This window comes from Curcuma longa, chromosome 8 (genome assembly GCF_044706935.1).
Source record: "Curcuma longa cultivar G26 ecotype Majalengka, Jawa Barat chromosome 8, ITB_CL_G26_1.1, whole genome shotgun sequence".
Lineage (NCBI taxonomy): Eukaryota > Viridiplantae > Streptophyta > Magnoliopsida > Zingiberales > Zingiberaceae > Curcuma > Curcuma longa.
This window is the reverse complement of record NC_133868.1, coordinates 5,920,024-5,944,169: the sequence shown is the minus strand read 5'-3', so window position 1 is coordinate 5,944,169 and position 24,146 is coordinate 5,920,024. Positions and strand designations below refer to the sequence as shown.

General features: G+C 34.4%; 1 protein-coding gene across 1 annotated transcript in view; it reads right to left on the bottom strand.

Moving 5' to 3' along the window:
• LOC141833118 (transportin-1-like) overlaps positions 1–19,645 on the bottom strand; it is a 45,929-nt gene extending 26,284 nt beyond the window's left edge. The window contains exons 1-19 of the mRNA XM_074720501.1: positions 19,398–19,645; positions 15,750–16,037; positions 14,568–14,657; positions 14,389–14,466; positions 14,222–14,302; positions 13,848–13,898; positions 13,328–13,413; positions 8,959–9,025; positions 8,812–8,868; positions 8,705–8,734; positions 8,524–8,580; positions 8,261–8,374; positions 6,005–6,118; positions 3,870–3,968; positions 2,540–2,665; positions 2,389–2,463; positions 2,164–2,235; positions 1,907–2,017; positions 556–639 (exon numbers count right to left, since the gene is read on the bottom strand). Of these exons, the coding sequence (XP_074576602.1) occupies positions 556–639; positions 1,907–2,017; positions 2,164–2,235; positions 2,389–2,463; positions 2,540–2,665; positions 3,870–3,968; positions 6,005–6,118; positions 8,261–8,374; positions 8,524–8,580; positions 8,705–8,734; positions 8,812–8,868; positions 8,959–9,025; positions 13,328–13,413; positions 13,848–13,898; positions 14,222–14,302; positions 14,389–14,466; positions 14,568–14,657; positions 15,750–16,037; positions 19,398–19,577 (1,860 nt within the window). The 5' untranslated portion in view covers positions 19,578–19,645. The remainder of the gene's footprint in view (positions 1–555; positions 640–1,906; positions 2,018–2,163; positions 2,236–2,388; positions 2,464–2,539; positions 2,666–3,869; positions 3,969–6,004; positions 6,119–8,260; positions 8,375–8,523; positions 8,581–8,704; positions 8,735–8,811; positions 8,869–8,958; positions 9,026–13,327; positions 13,414–13,847; positions 13,899–14,221; positions 14,303–14,388; positions 14,467–14,567; positions 14,658–15,749; positions 16,038–19,397) is intronic.
• Positions 19,646–24,146: the final 4,501 nt, after the last annotated feature.

The following is a 24,146-nucleotide window of genomic DNA, read 5'->3' as shown; positions in this document are numbered from 1 at the left end:
AACATAAATCAAAAATAGATTTCAAAAAAAGATTTTTAAAGTCATATTTAAGCTTCATTCCATGCAAACAATAACTTTTCTGTCCAAATTGAATGGAAGTTTAATTGAACAACAAACTAAGCAAAGATTTTTGCAATCATCCTTCCATCCCTCTATTTCAACCAAAGGAAAAGAAGGGAAAGTGCTGCCAAGAAAATATTTCTGTCACCTAGTTTCCATCTATATCTGCTTCTTAGAAGGAAACATGCAATAAGGCAATTTTCCAAACTGAACATCCGAGGGCAGGAGACACTTTGCAAAAAATAAAAAGGTTGACTTAGATGTCACCAAGAAAATATTTCTGTCACCTAGTTTCCATCCATGTGTGCTTCATAGAAGGAAACATGCAATAAGGCAAATTTCCAAACTGAATATCTGAGGACAGGAGACACTTTGCAAAAAATAAAAAGGTTGACTTAGATGTCATGTCATTTACATGATCATATCAAGAAATTCATAACAATATAGCAAAGACTAGATGATTCCAAACCAATTCGTAGAAGCAATCAAAAGTACCTTTGCTAATTGTTGGATCTGGATAATACCAATACATCTCTGAAATACAGGTTCAGCGAATTGAGAAAACCCTGGTCCCAAAGCCTGAGAAAAATAATAGGATTCTATTTGATAATGGAAAGATTTGTAACAGAATTTCAATCAAAGATAAGCAATTAAGGTTGTAAAATCATAAGCACTAATTCCAACAGATCTTGCCAAAAAAAGTATTTCGTTTGCCACCACTAGGTGAATGTAAGAAAAGCAACCTCAGTTCTGATGCCACTAGGGTACCATTCAATCAGCCACATGTTTTTTATGAAGAATTCCATTTCCATATTTATTTGAACAATACTACTTGTGATGCATTTAAGAAACTTTGCTCCACCCGATCTCATAAGTCATGCATTTGATATGCACATCCATAGTGAGCTTCAGAGGGGGATTTCTCATGTTATCTATAACTGTTGTCTGAAGTTTCACTAACTTCTCTGGCTCCATATAATACATTTTACCAATCTTATGCAGGTAGAGAACTGACAAATATGTTAGATCTACATATGTGATATATGAGAATTTTTAGCTAAATTAGTTAGCTTTAGTTCAGATAAACACATTGCTAGAAGCCTAGGTTGGAATATTTTCCATTTGCAAATAAATTTTAAACAAGAGTTCAGTGTAGTTTATTGTTTATTTTTAGTTTTCTAAGGCATACATTCTCTGAAACCAACAACATAATTAGTAACACCAAAAATAAAGTTTGAGTTAATTATATGTATTCAAGGATGGCAACGAATTAGGAAATCAAGTACATTTGAACTAAAATTTATTGCTTATTCAAATAGTTAAGTTTCAGAGCTAAGTTTGAAGGTTAACATCTAACGTATCATAAATTACAGGGTAGTTTCAAAATGCCCACTTTTTTCATTTCATATCAATTTTATGAGCAAAAGTTTAACCATGCTCCAATGAAAATTTACTGTCAAGTAGATAAAGCATCACTTTCATTGTACTTTACAAGATAAACAATATATCCATTATTCAATATAAAAATATTGGACTATTTGCATGGAGTTGTTACATATTAGTGTAAGTGAATGAACTGATTATCACTTACTAACTTTGCCCCTAAAAAGTTGCTGGTGAAGGGATGTTATAATTTAAATTTGTTCAAATTTGTGTGTAAAAACCTAAAGGTATGTAACACAAGGATTATTTGTTAGGATCCACTTGGGTTATGGAAGAAAATTCTCTTTGGGTACAAATGATTCCTAGGGATTTCTGCAACAACTGACAGTCAGCTGATCAATGGTTCCCAATGACTACTAATGTTTGCAGAAATATTATATGAAAAACAAAAGAGTAAACATACCTGTGCAATGGATGTGAAGCACTCCAGCAAAGGAAATAGATCTTTGTCAGCATTAGCGAGTTGTTGCCATTTTGCAATCAATGGAGGCATCAATATTTCTAGATATTTTGGCTGTAGGTAGGTCATTGACATGTTGAGTTAGCATGTGGAGAAGGATCCATGAAGCCACCAACAGAAATAACAGAGTTCTAAATTTGATCCAAAATTTTAGGCAAACAAAAAGGTGAAGAGAAATTAGCTCGCAAAAAATATAAAACCTGATTGAGCTCTGAACCCACTGCATCTGCTAGAGTACCGATGGCGTCATACAGAATACGCATGTTTCGTCTCTGGATAAAGAACATAGACAAAGTTATGGACAATGAAAAGGAAAACAAAGTTGACTAAGCCGTCTTTTAAATGAGTAGTGAGAACGATATGGATAACCTTAATTCACAGAAAATATTAAGGATATAAATCTGATCATAAGCTATAAAAGAAACCTGATATTTCCCATAAGCACATAACAGATGCTGCAAAATTATTTCTAGGCGAGGGGTCAGTTCCTCTGCTGCCTCCTGTCAACAGAAACACTCAGTTGGTACCAAGAAAATATGATGTTGAGTAAATATAACCTACAAACTGAAGCATAACCTCTTCTAATGTTGCAAAAGCAGAACATGCTGCCTCTTGCACACGCTTGTTAGTGTCCAATATTCTTCGGAGCAGTCCCATTAAAATTTGGTCAAATTGCTCATAACCATTATTTTGACCAATGTTCTGAAATGGTAAGCAAACATACTTTAGGTGTAAACATATTGCTTCTCTCTTGATACAGACAAGAATAAAGGATAACACTACAAAAACCAACCATTGCAATATAATAATCACAACAAAAAGGCCATCAGAAAGCATTAAGTAACTGCTAGCAAGATCTATTCAGCAGTATTGGAACAAGGTTCTGTGTCACACCAAGGGCATGCCAATGGACCCTTCGCACAGTGCAAGGGACAAACTCCTACCAGCATGCCATGTGAGATTTTACAAGATTAAACTCCTTGCTTGAAACTTGAAAGCATTTCCATCTAGGATACTTTGCCAAGCATCATTGGTCATTAAATGGAATTCACCCAGCATTTAAACTAACTGGATGGACAGGACAAGATGGCTGACACATACAATGATGGAAAAGAAAAGTGAAATTAACAGTAGAAATTTAGTAGCAAGAATTGTTATGGTTAACATAGGGTACTCATAACTGGAAATTTACCCAGTTATGCAAGCACTTGAAATGTGTCATGAATATTTCTACAGTCAAAATCTTTTCTTAGGCATATATAAAAGATTTTTGGGTTTCCTTCTCTCTTATACCTTTCTTTGGTTTATGCTTTAGAATAAATTTACATAAGCTTTAAAGCTACGACAAAAATTATATTAACTCAAATTAAGCAGTGTTGGATGACTATAACCGCCATGCTAAAGATAAAGACTTAATAGAGAAAAAATCTTCAAGGATTTCTTTACAATGAGGGAATTTTGAGGGGATGGGAAGGATAGACTGTCCTTTGTTTTGCCTTATCAGAAAGGAGAGGGAGAGAGTCCACAGTGTGGAATTCTGTCCCCATACCCACAATAGTGTTTATTTTTCCATTTCTTCAGATTAGAGTACACTGCTGACAAGATTCCAAATAACACTGCAGAAGGAATCAAGTGAAGCAAGGAAAACGAACTATGTAAAATAAGTTTTCTGAAATTTGTACAGGCTGCATTATCTGAAAATGATTAAACTAAAATAAAATGAAGAATGACACTGATGAAAATTTGTATATCTCTAATTTCTATAAGATGAGACATTCTCAAGCCGTGATACATGGCAGATTGAACATATACACTTTAACTGTTTTATGATATATTAAATGAAATAAACAAAAGAAAAAGGTCAGGTGATTTCACTCAGGAGACCAACCAAGCTGAGTATGCATACCTGAATAATGAATTTGCTAAACCGAGAAAGGGTCCAACAAGTGATACTCCGTATAAGTGGAAATTTATCATCGAGAAGAGGAATGAGGAATTTGACAATCTGTAAACAAAATAATAGCGTCAGTCAGTCAGCTAAAACACAGAAATAAGAGTCGATGAGGAATTACAATTTGGGAACAAAAGCAATGCCGACAAGCCAGCATTTAATGTTACAATTGTTGCCCAATCAGGCCCTGTTGATTCATACAACAGAAACCAATTCAGCGGAGGCACAGTTTTTGAGACAGTACATGTTCCTTCCCCTCCAGTTACTTGGACAGAAATCATGGGGGACGCTCAATCAAACTTCTACAGAATGGAATTTGCCTGGAAATGCTTCTTCCCAGTTTTGAGAGGAAGCAGAGGAATGAAGTGCGAAATGAAGAAACCCAAAAAAACTGATTTGTACATTTACTCCCTATGTGCTCCTCTGGCAATACCTTCATGACCTCAGTACATGGCATTGACATGGGCCTCATGTCTGATGGGTTTGAAGTCAGGTAAAAAGTGGCAGGCCAGGTAACTGAGCTTGGGCCAGCCACAAGAAGGTTGGTTCGAGATGCGACGCTGGCACAAACTCCTGGTGCGTTTGAGTCTTTAGTTTCCTTTCCATTATAACAAGACCACCTCCTCCCTCACCCCTCAACCCCACTCTTTTTCTTTCCTTTCCTCTTTCTACCTCCCTTCTTCAAAGGTTAAAGCATGTGAATTTCAAAACCCTAACCCTAGGTTATTCTCTATCCTAAAATCGCACTTCACGGTCATCTAATTCTAGAACCTTTACGCTCTGTTTGGGAGGAGGTGAGGGAAGGAAAGGGAAGCGTAAATAAGGAGAAGGAGAATTTTGACCCTTGTTCGAGATGGAGTGAGTCATGGAGGGGAAGGAGAGAGAAGAGTAAGCTCTACCCCTGCATGCTCATGAATCGCTACAATTTCTTACACTCCAATTTAAGGTGTAAGGAAGGGGAAGGGGAACTCAAAAATATTTTATTCCAATTTTATCCCTATTTTAAAATATTAATTTCTAAATTAACTTATTTGTTTAGGTATCTCGTCTTTACGCCGTCGCTCCTCACACAACACGTGTCATCACCGCTCGTACTCCATGACATCGACGTTGGCCCTCGCCGCAAATCTCTTTGAGGACAAGACTCAAAAGATAGAGACGGGTAACTCTAATCTTCTTCTCCTCCTCCTCCAAGGACAGAGACTTATCCAAAGAACATGTGTTGTCTATTTTAGGATCTTCCATATCCCAACTTCTACATGTAATATGCGTTATCTTTTTTTAAGAAGTGAGGATATTTTTGTAACTTTATATATTTAACTTTTATTCCCCTTCCTTTCCTCTCAAACAAGATAATACATGTTACGTTAATGAACCTTCCATCCCTTCCAAACAAGGGAAACATAAATACTTTACTTCCCCTTCCTTCCTCTCCCTTCCCCTTCCGTTAATGAACCTTCTCTCACCCCATCCCAACAGAGCATTAGCTTTCTTTTGTCACTTTTACGCTTCTCATGGCAATATTCACAATGAAACAAATTCAATCTTCCCAACAAAATGAATATGAATCTTAGTAATTCCAACCATCTAGTTTGGAACAAGGTATGCTTGCTTCATTTTTTTAGGTCTCTTGTTTCGTTCAAAAATTCTCAATTAAGCCTACAGTAAACATTTTTAGTTTCATTGCAAGATTGTAGTAGTACTGAAAATGTCAACTACAAGAAGGCATGAGACATGCTACTCCACCAATGACAAATTAGCATCAGCTATAAATTTGATATTGTTTATGATAATGTGCAGTCTTTTTCTCAATAAGCCATTGCTTATCATAAGAAGCTAGCTAGCAAGAGAGGTTGAATTCTCAGAACAATAACCCATAACAGGTACCGAAGTGTTGGAAGACTCATTCTAGGTTTTACAAACTAAAATGTAGGTAATGGAATTTCAAGGCGCAGTTATACAGAAATTTTTAACACTAAACTAAAGCATATGGCTGAACAATGCAAGTATAAACAAAAAATAATACTAAACAGTTTGGTAGTTAGAATATAACTAAACACCTACTCATGTTACTAGTGTGAATGATATACCTCAGGAAGATGGGGATAGAGTCCATTAATGCATCCCTCTGCTATGGCACCAATAGCCAAAACAGCAGCCTCTCTCTCCTTCCAACTAGTGTCATTTGTAGTTGATAGCTTTTGCTGCAAATTTTAAAAAATTAAAAATAAATAAAAAAATGCAGGCAAAATGATGAGAAATGGACAAGCTCTGATCAACTGACATTGATCATCATATAATTTGAGATAGATTGCTACACAATGTCTGCTTAATATATTTAAAGGATATGTAAGCATATCTAGTGTACTATAATAGAGGACAATGCAATTCTGTAGACGTATCACCAAGGTCTAAAATAGCAGTTCTTATACTTCTTGTATCAGTTTAAGTTCCTGATCTGAATGTTACTGTATCAGCACCAATCCATGTTAGCACATGACATGGACAAACTTAGATCAACCATGCAGGAAATTGAAGAAGAGGAAGCGGAAGGAGAAGCTATAACTTCTGGATCTTACTTTTGATCAAGAGGTGGGAGGGATAACGGGTTAGTAATCTTAATGGATTTGTGTTAATAAAGATTTGCTACAGCTTTTGAAGATCGATAGCATCAAACCCTTTGAACTGAAGCTCACAAAATGAGAGAATTTTTTTGTTAGTTAGGATCTAATCTTCCTCTGCCAATTATCTCTTCATTGGTTTCAACTGGTATGAATTGAAACTTACCCATGCATTGCCTAGTATATTCATCCTTAACCATCTTGTTTTGGCTTTGGACCACAAGTGGGATGGAAAATTTCAGACATGACCAAGAAAAGAAATGGTAAATCAAAGAAAGGACAACAGGACTTTTCATTTTGATCTTTTTAATTATAGATACTAGTTAGATTCATGGAAGTGGAACATTGTGGTATCTCATTTCTGTTATTCCTCTTTGTTGAGAGAAACCATCTATTTTAAACACCAACACCTTTTTTTTTCTTGATTGCATTTTTTAATTTTCTTTTCTTTTCTTTCCCAATCACATTCTTCTGCAATTTCCAACTTAGCAGTCATTTTAGTGGTAGGATCTAATCTTCCTCTGCCAAGTATCTCCTCATTGGCCTTAATAAGTATAAGGCAAAACCTATACGAATATTACCTAACAAGGGTGATACAACCTTGATCTCGAGGGCACGGGCAAGACATCCATATGTTTCAGTTTTATTCCACAAGTGAGATGGAAACTTTTCCTCAGCCTAAGTAAAAGGAATTGTAATCAGTACCAAGGAGCACAGGAGTTCATTCTGATCTCTTTTTATTAGCACTTTAATTTTAGTTAGATTCATGGAAGATTCTGGTATCTCATAGAGAGAAGCCCTCTATTTCAAACCAGCGCCTTTTTCTTCCTCAGTTGCATTTTTCTATAAATTACTTTTCTTTTTCTTTCTCAGTTGCATTTTCCATGAATGACTTTTCTTTTCTTTATCAGTCACATTCTTCTCCATATTTCTAACTGTGTGGTCATATTAGCCTCCTATAAAGAATTTTACCCAAAAAAGGAAATGGAAATAGGAAAATGATTTAAGAACCAAATATTCTGTGGTTTTCAATAAAGGATAAAGTTAGGGAGGTCTTGAAAAAGAAGGATTGAATAAAGATAGTTATTTTACTTTTGAATAATTTATTCTGAGATACTGAACTGGATTTTAAATTTCTAGTGTCACTCAAGACTTATAAACTCATCCCCAGCAGTATTTCACCCCCTCCAATTCCATATTGAAAAAGGCAAAGTGTGCAAAGGCAACAGCTAATATTGAATTTGCAGGGTCTAGGCACACGGTTTTACCATAGCATAGAAAAGAGCTTGCTTCTGTGATTCAAACATCAAAGTTGCAGTGCGAAACAATGGTGTTGCACCATCAGCAATGACTTGTTCTTTTCCTTCAACTCTATGATAAAGAATTAAAAGGAGCATGAAGAACTAGGCTTCTCACTTCCATATTTGTGAAAATTTAATTGGAAAATAAAATAATATATATTCTACAAAATGAATCCTCAATTTTGCTGCTCCCTTCACAAAGCCCTCATCTATGGTAGAGGTGAGGCATCCAACAGTCTACACATGAATGAATCCAACATGAGTTATACTTCTTTTGCTAGTTTGTCTTTTCTTATGCTGATTTTGTATTTCTCTGTACAAATTCCACTTAATTTTCTGTGGTTGCTTTGGCCAGTGGTTAATAGAATTTGGAAAAATAAACTGCTTCAACGGTTACTATTCAAAATATAGGTGTAGAGATTACCTGTATCAAAGGCATCAAGGTCAGAAGAATCTCATCTCCAAAAACATTTGAAACGATATCTAGTCCAGCTGCACTAGATTTTCTTAAATTCCAAACATTGACTGTGTCTTCATCCTGTAAACAACAGAAAGAAAGCTCAGAAATGAGTGTTTGGATACCTAAAACAAAAGCAATGACATCAGTGCCTCTTTGTTATACTCTTGCAATAGCTGGGTGGCATAATCATAAAAAAAAACATAAAAATAATAAGATTGAGAACATACATCCTCTGTAATATCAGATCCATGTAAACGAGATGAATGAAAACGAGGCTTCAGATCCTGTTCGTTGGTACAAAATTCCAAGTCATTCCAAACAGAACAGTAAGAAGTAATAAGCACCCAATACTCAAAAACGGACAAGCAACTATCAAGTAGCAAAGTAGTCTTAAATCAAGACCAATACCTGATCCCTATCTGGAAAGGATTCATCTTCCTGCAAACAAAAGAATCCAGTTGACAAAAATAAAAAGTCATGAGAACAAGCAAAACACATTTTGAGCTAAAGCAAACCTCTGCATCAAAAAGCGCCTCATCGTCCTCAGCATATGCCATATTGGACAATAAAACCTACATAATTTTTGTATTTAATTGCAACCATTGTTAAAGCAAAATAGAAGAGGAAGTTAGCTTTATCTGCTGATCTGATCAAAGGCTTACTGGAATCAAGTGTGGTAAATAGTCTCTTAAACCATCAGGTGGCAAGGTACCATCACAGTATGCTGACCTGAAACATTAACAATGATCTGCATTAGCGAAAGTGAGAGCTAGCCAAATTTCTCCTTATGTGATGCAGAACATATTGGCTGACAAGGCAAAACCAAAAATTTTGAGATTCAAACTCATGCTCAATATCTAAGTAAAGAACAATTGCACTCTCTTAAAATTCTTGTGTTAATGACAATTGATCTAAGTCAAGTTTTCACATCAACTAGGCAGCCCAAAACTAAAAGATTAAGTGTGCACTATGATTTGCAGCATATATCATTCATTTGATAATGATATTTGATTCTTAAGTAATGCAAAGCTAATAAAGAAGGATTAATATTTTAGAACCAAACAAAAAATCATAGGAAATATCAACAAAAAAAGGATAACTCATTTGCGAGTAATTATAATGTTCTAGAATTGCAGTGGTAGTACCTGAATATTTGTATAAGAATAACCATATGTTCAAAACCTCACACACTAGTAATTGACAAATCAATCACAGAGGCTACTATTTCATGTTTAATGTATCTTGTGACCCACCCAAAAATTTATATATTTTTTCTTAAGCTTATGGTAAGTGTTTAACCTATCAAATAATTAACCTTGTATCAGAGAAATGACTCACAACGCACAAGCTTGAATCCTAAAAGCCTCCCAACATTCTACTGTTAGTATTTGTCTTGTAAAATAATAAGACAATAGATTTATCTCTCTGTCTATTACAAGATATAAGCCCCTATTTATACATGAATATAGGGACCTATTCTAAGAGAATTATTCTAAAAAAAAAATAAAATATTTATCCTTAACAGAATATTTTAACAATTCCTAAATATTCTAACACTCCCCCTCAAGCTGGAAGATATAAATTATATGTACCCAACTTGTTACATATGTAGTCAATTCGAGGATGTCCTTTGTCTTCATACAAAAGACTCTTTCCTGGAGCACCTCTGATATATCGGATAATGCTTGTTACAGCATCTCAATGTTTCTTGCATAGAGAGTTGACTTACTACACTTACTGTAAATGAGATATTCGGACGAGTAACAGTAAGGTAGCTTAGTCTCCCTACTAATCGCCTGTATCGTTCAGGATCTGAAAGAGACTTCCCCTGATTTGGCATGAGCTTGACATTCGGAGAGCTGAAACTTGCTAGCTTGTTGCCGTTACTGGAAGAGGGCAGTGGAGAAGAGAGGCGCACGACCACAGGAAGAGTGGCGTCGTGAGGAAGAAACAGGAGCGCGCGACCACGGGAAGAGTGGCGTCACGAGGAAGAAACAGAAGCTCGCGACCATGGGAAAAGTGGAGTTGCGAGGAAGAAACAGGAGTGCGCGACCACGGGAAGAGTGGCGTCGCGAGGAAGAAACAAGAGCGCGCGACCACGGGAAGAGTGTCATCGCAAGGAAGAAACAAGAGCGCGCGATCACGGGAAGAGTGGCGTCACGAGGAAGAAACAGAAGCGCGCGACCACGGGAAGAGTGGCGTCGCATGGAAGAAACAGGAACGCGTGATCACAAGAAGAGTGGTGTCGCAAGGAAACATGTTGCTCGTCGCATCGTGGAAGACACGTGACGAGGAAGCCACCGCGATTGCTGCGTCGCGACGAGGAAAACGCGCGACGAGGAAGGCGGCTGATAGAAACGCACGCGAGGAAAACGCGTGGCGAACAAAGAGAGAAGGAAGTCATTGCAATTGCTGCGTCGCGACGAGGAAAACGCGCGACGAGGAAGGCGGCTGACAGAAACGCACGCGAGGAAAACGCGTGGCGAACAGAGAGAGAGAAAGAAGGAAGAGGATTGGTTTGGGCGGATAACCCTAAACCTAAGGAGGGAGGAAAACCCAAACCTAAACATTAGCACACGCGAGGAAAACGCGTGACGAACAGAGAGAGAGAAGGAAAAGGATTGGTTTGGGCAGATAACCCTAAACCTAAGGAGGGAGGAAAACCCAAACCTAAACACGAGCACATACAAGGAAAACGCATGGCGAACAGAGAGAGAGAAGGAAGAAAGAATTAGGGTTAGGCGGATAAACCTAAACCCCTTCGCTCTGATACCATGTAAAATAATAAGACAATAGATTTCTCTCTCTGTCTATTACAAGATATAAGCCCCTATTTATACATGAATATAGGGACCTATTCTAGGAGAATTATTCTAAAAAAGAAAAACAGAATATTTATCCTTAACAGAATATTTTAACAATTCCTAAATATTCTAACATGTCTTTTTAAATAACAATAGTTAATAATCTTAAGCAAAGCATTCAATGTTTGATAATATTTTATAATTTAGTCAACGGTTCAATGAAGGAGAGCCTTAACACAACGATAAAGTTATTGATGTGTGACCTGGTGGTCATGGGTTCAAGTCGCAGAAACAGCCTCTTGCAATGCAAGGTAAGGCTGCTGCAATAAACCCTTCTTCAGAACCATACATTAGCGGGAGCTTCGTGTACCAGACTGCCCTTTAATCAATAATTGAATCCCATAGAATCAGAATTGACTAAGATAGAGTTTCAAATAAATTTAGAAATTTAGTTATTTCCTAACTAATAATGGCATAAGTGATTATCCAATCAAAAAATGGACAATTATATTCATGGTTGTCAAATTATCGGGGATTGAATGGTCAAGAAATCTAAATCTCAGTCATATTGGATCAGTAAAATTGATGAAATCAGAATCATTAATTGTTAACAAACAAATCAAAAAACAGAAAAAGTAAATACTTCATATATGGGATAACAAATGATATTTAATGACAATAAGGATGCATATTATGTTTCATTAATTATCAGATTATTAGTAACTGATATTATAGAATCAATAGTCAAGTTAATTAAATTAGATTATCAACGCAATATATTATCATCATGCCAATAATAACATATTGTTATTATGATGATAAGCTGACAATTTTTTTATCAATTTTCATTTTTTTGCAAATATTAAATATATTTGAATACTGTATTTACTACTATTGAATAAATAAAATTTTATAATTAATAAATCATATGGATTGCTATAAAGCTGTTAAATAATTTTAACTATTAAATTGCCATTTAAGAAATTAGGTTATCATTTTTGGCCATGTTTCCTACAAAGGAAGAAAATAAGGTAGGGAAAGAAAGATGGTAGGAAAAAATTGCATAGGAAAAAGATTGTCAAATATTTTTTCATCGGGTTGTTTCTTTGGAGGGAAGGAAAGAGGGAGGGAACTTAAAAAATTTTGGGAAAAAATATTTGCTAAACACATTTTTAAAATTTAAAAATAATTTTGATAAAAAATATATAATTTTAAATGAGTCAGATTTGAGCTTCATTACATGCGAAAGTGAGCCTTCCACCCAAATTGGGTGGAAGTAATATAGAGGAAAGCTGGGAAAGATTTCTTCATTCTCTCCTTCCCTCCTTTTTCATGTCAAAGGAAACAAAGGGAAAGTGTCGCTAGGGAAATCTTTTTTTGACCTTAATGTTCATGGTTTTCTTCCCTCATGGAAACACACGCTTAATCTTTCATATTATAGGGTTCAGTTAGAAACTCAATCACGTCCAAATCAAATTTATCGAAGGGAGCTTTGAGGTCATTATTGATAAGTGAACTGTTTATTCCTCTTTTAATCGACAAAAACCCTCTCTCAATCGACACAAAAAAAAAAGCAAGGTAGATGAGTGACTTGGCCTAGTGGATAATGGATCACAGGCAGTAGCAAAGTTGAACAACATATGTTGCAAACAAAGGTTTAGCATTGTCGAACCTAAGAAATTTAAGCTAATTCCATAGGACAACAATGATTCTCCCCTTCTTTTGCACATTTGCTAGGATTGGCAAAAAGTTAATAGGTCAGCAAATTTTCTAAATTCAACCTAGTATGACTACTCAATGAATCCCACCCATTTTCGCTTATTTGACCAAATGTTAATTAATATTTACTTTCTAGTAGAATCTTAATTCATTTGTAACTAATTTCTTAGAATCATGAGTTTGTTAAACTTCTCCTTTAATTTGTGAATGATTGATTGCTCTTTTAAAATATTAGTTTAACCTAATAGTAAATATTTATAGTAATCAAATATTATAATAATATTTTTAATTAATATATTTTATATTTAAAAAAATACCGAAACCGTATCGACACAGCGCGATACGATATTGAAATCATATTGTTCTGATTATAAACCGAAATTCCGATACGGCTTGAAATTTTAAACCATGGCTCAAATTATGTGAAAAAATATATATATTATTTGTCCTAGAATAAGCCAAATGTATTGTGTGTTGATAGCGTGAAGGACAAACTCAATTCACTTACCAAAATTCACATGCCTCAAGAGCAACTTCATCATCAGGGTCCTTGTTGGCTTGCAAGATAAACTCAATTACATTTCTCAAATGGGACTGCAATATTCAAGGCAAGTGTTAATTAGGAATGTGATGGTCTACAAAATGGAAACAACAACAATGTCTCAAGTGAGTTCAACAAATCTGACATTCCAAAGGGGGGATAAAAATTCCACTATACTAAAAACTGAGAAGTAGTGAGAGCACAGTTTACTAAGCATAAAATCAGCAAACAGCACTAAATGACAATAAACCAAATAGAAGAACAAATTCATGGTTCTATGTTTCACATCCTGGATGATCATGGTTCATATTTCACTGTGTGCTACCATAGTTGTGCCAGCAGAAATGTTGACAGTACATTTTCCATGTCATATCCCTATTTTGATGTCAGTCAAAGATAATGCAAAAACACACAGCCAGTATGGACAGTTGCTAGAAAAAGAAACAAGAACAAATTCATCTGGAAATCAAATTAAAAATTTACATACCTCTAGGAAGGATGGCCGAACTTCTATAAGTTGTACAAAGGCAGAACAGACCTGTGTTCCAGAGAAAACAAACACAGATTGGAGAAAGATCATAATGCTCAAGGTAACCAAACAATTCCCTCTTCACAAAATAGTCCTTTATTTTCAACTTTTCCAAGAGATGACTGCATAACCTAACCTAAACAAATATGAGTGGAAATTTAAGTTGTAAAAGCAGGCACTGATAAGCAAGGTGTTGTTGCAAGAATGTTGTCATTGTGATGCATCTTAAGCCTAATAGTTATCTCTTATTCTCACTCATCATCTACGACTGAGTTTCATAGATCTTCATAAGTAATAAGTCAAAGCATTGCAAAAGTTGATTAATAACATACCAACTTCCGGACATCTGCTGAAGGATCCCGAGCAAGATGAAATAGACCCTGAAGGTACTGGTCCATGGACATAAACAATGCCTGAAAATTGATTCAAACTAGGTCAAGGAGACTCCAACTAGGTCCAGCATTGCAGTAGAACAAAATTGCCATTATATTTTACTTACTGAAGGCATTACTACAATAAACTGATTGATGGAACCCAATGATAGCTTCCTCAATACAGCATGTGGAGACTGGAAAAACTGTACCAAAGACAAGAATTGAATAACTTTCCAATTGTCGCCCTAGTCATTGTTACTAAAAGACACCTACAAACCATTTCATAGAGACCAGCTAAAATTACCTGCAGCAATCTGGGCATAAAAATATTAATGGGACGTTCAGATAACCCAGGAACATCTACATCAAGTTCCTCCGGAATGTCCTCACATATCTGCCATGATAATGCAATCGTCATAGAAATGACTTTACAAGGTAAAAATCTGTTAAGTACAATTTAAAATGTAAACTATCATAACTCCAAAAAGGTTGTTCTATCACTCAATAGTGCTCTCAATAAAGCATGTTGAAGAATACATGTTGCACAAAAAATAATAAGAATGAGAATAATCTAAACTCACAAGAAACATTTACAAGATCAAGGTTCAGCTTGAATCCAATAACAATAAGCAACTAATGGCAAGAAAACTGTGTGCGCTCAATCATCACATTTTCAAGACAACTGCAGAAATAACTTTAAGAAGTAAAGATATATTTAAGTACAATCTAAGATGTAAACTATCATAACTCCAAAAAGATATATAGTCATTGCCGCCATGACAAATGGAATCTTGAATTAGGTACCTGGCCTACATTTCCTCTATCAGTAATTCAACCATGATTCTATTGGAACTATATTTCTAAAGTTTTGGTGCATAAGATGCACCTGGCTTTATCGGCCTGGAACTTAGCAAAACTCTTGCTTGCTAGCCTCGACAAAGACAAGTTCAGTCAATGATTATGTCTATGAGAACTTGAGCAACACTTGGCTACTGGGACAAAAGAGAAAGATATAGCCGAGACATCTATTACCCTTTTGCAATTGTACTATCTCCGCTCATTCTTTGTAAATTTTTAAATTTTGCTAGGGAGGTAACATTGCACTTCTATGGAATATTTGTCAGCCAACTAGCTGTCCAGTTCCATTGAGATATTTTTGGGCAACAACACTAGTTCAACTAAGAGATATGAAATCTCCAGTTACAGTGTTTACTCAAGTGAGTCCTATGCAATTGAACATTCATACTAATTTAGACACAGTATTTCAGAATTGCAACTTCAGCTTCAACTTGATTTGGTAGATAAATTTAGCAAAAGTGTCAAGTCTACTAAATATCTCATTTCATTTTGAAAAAGAAAAATAATGCACTCTGTTTAATCTTCATTACCTAATGATGATCAGAGAAATATAAACTAAGTTACTTCAGAAAATTTTGATAACAGAATAATAGCAAACAACTGAATTAGAGTATTGAACGAATCCTACTTTGTATATAGCATCCATAGCACCCTCCATATGAATAAAGTCATTACTAGCCAAACATTGAGCTAGAGCTTGTAACAGTTGAGGCCAGCCAACAACCCTCTCTAACTGAACAAGAACGCTGATAACAGTACCAACTGTAGATCGAATTGTCCTATCTGATGCCCCTAAACAAGGCAACAATTCTGACTTTATATATTGTCGGTAGGAAGAAGACAAGGAACTGAAAGTTGCCCTGAGATTGTTTTTCAACAGCAAACCAGCAGCTTGTCGTACTTCCAATGATTTTCCCTGCTTCAATTCAAATACAGAACACCAACCATTATTAAATGCATATTCCAACAGTGCCAGAATGCTGACAGTGTCAAAGATAAATTACAAACTGCAATTTCAAAACAGCATATAAAGACAGACATTATGAAGGTAAATTCAAGTTAGAGTTAAAGCTTTGTAGCATATTGCCAGCAAAAGAAGTGAGAATATAATTCAGAGAAAAAAAAATGTGAAGTTAGACAACTTGAAATCAAAAGCCAGGCACACAAAAGACTGAACTGACTGTTACAAGACAGATAAGTTTCATGAACTTACATAATTCTGAAGCAATACTAATTGCCAAACTGTGCTACACCAAATAACCAAATCATTTAGATTATCTTTAGACAATAATTCCTCATTTTGATATTTTTTTAAAAAAACTACTATCAATGTTTTAATCCTAGCTGTGTCTTATCAAGATTTTTAAAAACATATGTAAGCAGTATGTGATTGAATTAATGCATATGTAGGATGCAATCGCATATCCAGTCCATATTTTTTAGGAACTAATATTAGTTATATTAACAATAATAAGTTGCTTTGTGTGCCAAAAAATATGAGTTTGTATCTGCTTAACAATAATCATCCTTAGCAATCTTTAGTTACGTATAATTCTTTTATATATAAATCTAAGAAATAGATATAATGCAAAGCACATAACATTTATAATGCATTTTATCCAACTAGCACATTCCATATAAAAGAAAATTTACAAGTTAACCTAAATAATACATAGAATACGGTTCTTGTTTGTCTATTTACAAAAATAGTTTAACCAAATCAACATCAATTTCAATGTGATTCCCAATTAACAACTTGCCTAATCCTTATATAGCCGTAAGTAGACACTATCAATTCCTTACTGCATAACCAAATGCATCCACATAAGTGGCTTGTGCAGAGGCTTTCTAATATAACTGCTCTTATGCATTTCGTTAGCAAAAAATAAAGATATAATGCAATATTCCCCTTGGACAGAAATGATTTTTTCTCTTTATCATATATCAGAAACTCCTACTTGCATAACATTTTCCCAAAAAAAACCCAAAGTGTGCTACATTGTAAGATCATGTTCCCTCTCAGTTTTGGAAACTAGAAATAGGAGCTCAACACTCTCTTAGAAAGAATGACAATCCTCTCCTGTGTTGGTGTCATAACATATCTAAATGAGAAACCTAAACCGTTAACTTGTTAGGCCCGACCTCCTACTCCCTTTCCATCTCAAGTTATCTTTAATCCTTCATCCCTTTGACTAGAAGTACACATTTTCCCATTTTCGTGTGCATCAGCAGGAGTGAAGAGCAAATTCCTCAGCCTATAGTGGTCTCACTGTTCACTGGCATTGTAGCAGTAAGATCCCTCCTTTTTGTGTTGAATCGACAAGTTTTAGGCTAGGGCAACATCATGTGGTAGTGGTAAGCCTGAGAGCTTTTTTCTTCTCTATTTCTACATCAAGGTTGCTCTAAATCCCTTGATTCTTTGATTAGGACAGCAGACGACAGGGATCATTTCAGTGTTCTGGTAGCGATTCAAATGTGTTTATAACTTATGAGGTAGGATCTCTTTGCTTTATGGGTCTTCTTCCATTCCATTGAACAGAGCTGTTTCCATGGTGATGCAGGAATAGTTTGATTTAGGGATTTGTACTCCATGTATTTCCTAATCATTGTGACATCAAATTGTTAGACCTTGTATTATTTAAAGCTTTAAAAGGAGAAACAGAAAGGGATGGTCTTTATATGCTTGAATGACAATTTTTTTTAACGAACACATTAAGTGACTTAAAAGAGACTCTTAGCTGTTGTACTAAAAGAGGCAGCAAGACTTTGGTAAACTAGTTGGTTATGTTCCCATAAAGAACATAGTTTAAGTTGCTACAATTGGTGTCAAGTGGGGCTCAATTTACAGAGCGATTAGATAAGACATATGCTAGTAATAGAGTGGGTAAACACGAATTTTGGGGACCATCTCCTAATGATTTTTGACCCGAACAGCTGTTGTCCTAAAATGGACAGCAGCATTTAGGATTTAATTTCATGGTTCTAGTGACTATAGTGATGTTAAATATGCCTGTAACCTCCACCAAGCTACCATGCCTATTGGCTCTTATGATACTTTCTTCATGGATGTATAGCATATTTAGTGCTTATATAAATTGCATGTCACATCTCATGAATATTTTTCTATGCTTATTATTTCTTAATATTCACGACACATGAGTGTTATTGTTCTCTTTGGTATTGATATCATGCTTTGACGCATAAAATCTTCAATATACTAAGTCAAAGAAATAAAAAGCTTGCTTAATTAGGGCATATGGTGTTCAATGGCTTGCAACCGAACATAACATTTCCAGGAATCACTCAATAAATTATTGGTGAGTGTGTGGCAGTCATACCCACCTTGAGCATGCAATATGTACCTCTTTATGGTTGTGGAGTTGAAGGAGATAACCCACAAATGTACAACACTCAATCTTGCTTAAAACATAAAGCTAACTAAATTGATATAATATGGTTCATCATAAGAACATTTCGTTCACAATGTTACTTATTATATATAGTCAGTCCTTAATCTATGTAATTATGGATTGACCCACCTTAGTGATACCCTCTCATTTTACTACCAAAAAAACTGACCTAATTCATTTCACAAGGGAGGGACTAAGATATATCTTTGATTGCTTAATCAATGAGCACCTTCTGACCATAAATTTGCCCAACCATTATTCTAACATTGGATAAGCCAGAATTCAATTCCACTTGGGATCCTTCAAAATAAAGACCTAATTCACTTCACTGGAGAGGAGAGGAACTAAGATCACTCTACGTGCTCGCTTTATCAAAGAAGAAGCTTCTGACTAATTTAACGAAGTAGTCATTATTCTAATATTGGATAAGCCAAAATCCAATCACACTTGGGGATTGGGATCATCCTCAAAAAGCGACATAATTCACTCTGGAGAGGGACTAAGACAACTCTAAGTGCTTGCTTAATCAGGGAGCAGCTTCTGACTGTTAATATACCAAGCTAACACCATTATTCTAACATTGGATAAGCCAAAAACTCAATCCCACTTGGGATCCGCCAGAGGATGGTACGAGAAATGGCGGACAATCTAATGGTGTTTGAAACCCCAGGCACATCACGTTAGAATGATATTTAAATAAATTATTCCTAATTACCATTCGTCAACACGACGCTTCGCCAGAGGACGTGACATATAAAACCTAAAAGAAATCACTAAACCACTACGAAGATAAAAACAACGGACAGAAACTCGAGAAGGAAACAACAAAAATCCACACAAGACGAGACGAGAGAAGGAGAGGAGACCTCGGCGTGGGCAAGGATGAAAACAAGATAGTTATTGAAATCAGGAAGCTGGTTGTAGTGCTGCAGCTGCTGCAGAATCCGGGATTGATCGGAGTTGGGGGAGATGTGCTCCTCCAAGAGGGCGCAGATCTCGCGGAGCCCCTCCTCTTGTGGCTGCCACACCGCCGCCGCCGCCGCCATCGATCCGCTGCTTACGGCCGATCGGGAAAACAAAAAACATAAACGAGCCCAACGATGCCTGGTCGAGTTATAAAGGATCCAATTCTAATCGGAGAATAGAAGAATTTTAGTCGCAGAGAATAAATAAATAAATAGAAATAAAAGAAGCAAAAAAGAGATCAAAAGCCCCAGGCCCCCAGCCGTCGTGACTCATGAGTAGGGAAAAGAGCAGCCCTGGATTTGAGGGGTATACGATGAGCTTTTGGATACTTGAAGGGGCAAAATCATAAAAGCCCTCCGACACGTTGTTACTCTTTTAAACGCGTGTTTACTTGCGTAAATATAAATATAAATAATAATTATTATAAATTTGTGATGATAAGATGAAGCCATCGAATCTCCTCATTTTATTTTTCCTACAAAAATTTTTCTTTTCTATTCTGTAGATAAATATTGCATAAAAGAAAGCCAGCATAAGAGATTAAGCTATTTCATTCAATTTTCTTAATAAAAAATAAAGGCCAAAATGTAAATATATGTTTTTTATAAAATTAATGAATGAAATTGATAAGGAATATAACCATTATGAAAATAAAAAATTAAGAACTTGTTTAATTAAAATATATGCATTTTTTAAATAAATTTTTTATTTCATTTAAATTAAAATCATCTAATCAATTAGAAAAGTAACTCTTAATTATCCATTTAACTAGTGCATCTTATTCATATACATGGATTCAATACGCTCCTACAAATAATAATAATATTTAATTAATTGATTTAATTATTTAATTCCCCCGTGAATACATCTCTTTATCAGTTTGTACATGTATGTTTTTATGAGGGGTAGAGTTGTTGAAGTAGACAAGAATTAAATTTCGACGAAGCCGAGGCAATGTCCTCCTTTATCGTGGTCAACTACAGTTTCCTTATTTATCTCCTCACAGATGATCGTGAGATTGATCGTATGAGACTGTTGGAGTGACTTATTCCACTTTTTGCTGAAATACATGCATAATGTTTAACCTCTAATAAGAGGCTAAGATTATCAAATAAAGATCAGTTCCATAAAAATTGAGTCGTACCGTAAAGTTTGATTTTTTTTTTTAACACTGAAATCGGTTTGTTCAAACTTAAAACTTCAGATAATATCGATGCATATGCAATACGTGTTGTAAACAACAAAGAACTTTAGTCTAAGGCCTCGTGACATGGTCTGATAAAAGATAAAGGTTGCTCCCTGACTGACAATTCTCAAAAGAATGAGGAGCTTTTAATTAACTAGCACGCAGTAAAAAGTAAGGGATGAGCTTAGACTCTTGGTTTCTTTTTCAGGGCTCAGGAAAGGCAACATCTATCAGATGCACGGGCGAGTAAAGAGCCACTAGCCGCCCGCACTTACTGGCCTGCATGCCTTCCTTGTACTTCGATTGGACACTCGTGGCTTCCGCTAGTTCCATGCATTTTCTTTTTTTATTTTTTTTTTTATTTTTTTTTTTTGCTCTTTTTGCACAACATTACTGATCTACGCGCATGGGCGGAGCTTACATGGGCCCAGTGTGGGCAGTTGCCCACACTGGGCCCGAACCAAAAAAACATATTACTGAGATTTTGGGTATCTTCAACACTTACCTTTCGTCAATGTTACGCAGAGTCCATTGTGGAGGGGCAACACGCTGGCTCCTAAGATTTTCAAAGCCCTGCTAGGTTGACTAACTTGTCCAAGTACCTCCAGAAAATTTTCTGTGAACTTGTAATTAATCCCTCCATATATGCAGAGATAAGAAACAGCCAAACATGCAGTGGAAATAAGAGAATTACCAGAATAAATGTACATCCAGTAGAATCATTTGAGATAACCTCCACCTTTGTAAGATGCTTCAGTTTGTAAAAGTTTTGCTAGCTACAAGTGAAAACAATTATGTAAAATAGTGCAATTGTAGGATTTAGTTGCTTCTCTTACTGTTACAGTTAAGGAAGTAAGAATTGTTAGCCTTTCATGAGTGATACAGTCAGTAGCCAGTAGGTAGTTCTGAGTGGTTGATATTTCTGTTTTCAATGGCAATAGTAGGATTGAGGATGGTTTAATGTAGTGAAATCAGGAGAAAAAAGAAGTATTATATCACAAGTCAAGTAGGAAAGAGTAAGAACACCAACTAAGGCAAAGGACAGAGACCTTTTGAATTTGATAATAGCAAATCCAATCCATGATTAGGAACTCATCCTGGGTAGCAAAGGAAGAAGGAAACGTAGTGAAGTCGCGCTAAACAAGATGTATTTTATCACAAGTAGTTCCAATCACAAAAATTTGCAGTTGGATTTCATAATTAAGCCTCTTTTTATGATGATAGTGGAATAAATAATTTTTTTTTGATATTAGGGAGGCTTATCCGGTTTGACAAACTTAGCAGGTTAGTTTTTATTTTATCATTTGAAGTTTAATTTTTATGTCAATTTTTGTGCATCATGTTAATGTGTTCTATTCTATTAGATAATGAAAGTTATTCCTTCATATGAGTTTTTTGTGGGGCACACTCAATATATATGTTATTTAATTAATGTTGATGTTTAATTTTAGAGCATGCATAATTTTATGATTATAAAATTTGAATTTTATTTGATTTTATTAAATATATTATATTGTTGCCCACACTCGATCAATATCCTAGCTCCGCCCCTGTCTACGCGTACGCTTTCAGTTCATCATTGGGAACAACTGTTCCAAATTTATGGAGGTATTTCAGGTGCCCTCTATTTTTCATTCATATTATTAGACTTAAGTTCATCCATTTTTTTCCCTATCAATCATATATAGGACCTATTTTTTTCATTAAGTTTTTCAACAATTAGTAGATTGAGTTTTCTTTCTTCGGTAAGGGTTAGATTTTGATTACTTAGTTAATTGTGACAAAAGGTGATATTCTCACTCGAATCCCTCTAATACCATCTCACATCTCTAATACCATGTCAAGTAACCTAGAAGAGAAGAGAGGTAAATCACAGAAAATTTTTTCGAGACATGGCAGGCCTTTGCATGGAGGGTGAGGCATCCAGTAGGTATTCCGTAATCGTTGGAGTTGATTGCATGCTGGAACAAAACCGCACCACCTCATGGGTGCTGATTACTTGTTTAAGATTTTCCCTTTTACTTTAAGGGTGCGTTTAGTTCAAGTTATGATATATAACCTTGGTTATATGATTACCAGATAATCACATAACCAAGGTTATAGGGCATAAAACATAACCTAATGTTGTTTGGTTTACTTTATTTATTTGGAGAGAATAAAACATAATCAGTTTTATATTTACTATATTACCCTTCATTTAATTATATTTTTATATAATTTATTAAATTAATAAGTATAATTTGTTAATTTCATATTAATAAAATAATTAATTAAAAATAATTATTTTAATAAAAAATTTATTAAAATAATAAATATAATTTGTTAATTGTATTTTTTAAATTTTAAAATAAATTTATATATTAATAAAATAATTTATTAAAATAATTATTTTAATAAAATAATTCATTAAGTTAATAAATATAATTCCTTAATTTTATATTTTTAAATTTAAAATAAATTTATATTTCTTTTAATAAAATAATTTATTAAAATGATTATTTTAATAAAATAATTTATTAAATTAATAAAGATAATATGATAATTTTATTTTAATAAAATAATTCATTAAAAATAATTATTTTAATAAAATAATTTATTAAATTAATAAATATAATTTGTTAATTTTAGTTTTTTAATTTAAAAAATATATTTTTAATAAAATAATTTATTAAAACAATTATTTTAATAAAATAATTCATTAAATTAATAAATATAATTCATTAATTTTATTTTTTTAAATTTAAAATAAATTATTTTTAAATTTATAAATATTTAAATTAAAATTTATTGAATTAAATAATTTGATTTTAATTAGATTTTATAGTACCTTTTAATTAACTTAATTTTAAAATCGGAGGGTAATCATGGAAAAAATTTCGTTAACCTCAGGAATTGTAGAAAACCTTAGACTGCCAAGGTAATCACATTACCGGATTATAACTCATTTGCTGATGTGGCGGTAATGTTGTATTACTTGGGAATCAATCATAACCTGAACCAAACAAGGTTATCAACGATAACCTTGGGCAGATAACCAAGGTTATCAATAATAACCCCCAACCAAACACCCCCTAAGTATATTTCATTGTTCGTAATGAGAAAAACTCATTAGTCATACAGCCTCGTATAAAAAATAAGAAATAAAAGAAGAACTAGATAATGAGTATTAATTTCTCACTAAAAAATATAAGTTATTAGCAACGAAATTTTATGATAAAAATATTTTATCATAAATTAGAAATGACATTTGCGACGAATCAATGATTCATTGCCAATTTATAATGAAATTTATGACGAAAATATTTTAGTTGTGAAAATTATGATATAATAATTTTTGTTGTAAAAATCATCGCAAAATTATCCCCTTGATCAAGCATTGTTATAATACCTATTGATAGCTACTATAATATGTAAAAGTTATCGAGTAACTGTTACAACATGTAGAAACTACTCAGTAGTTGCT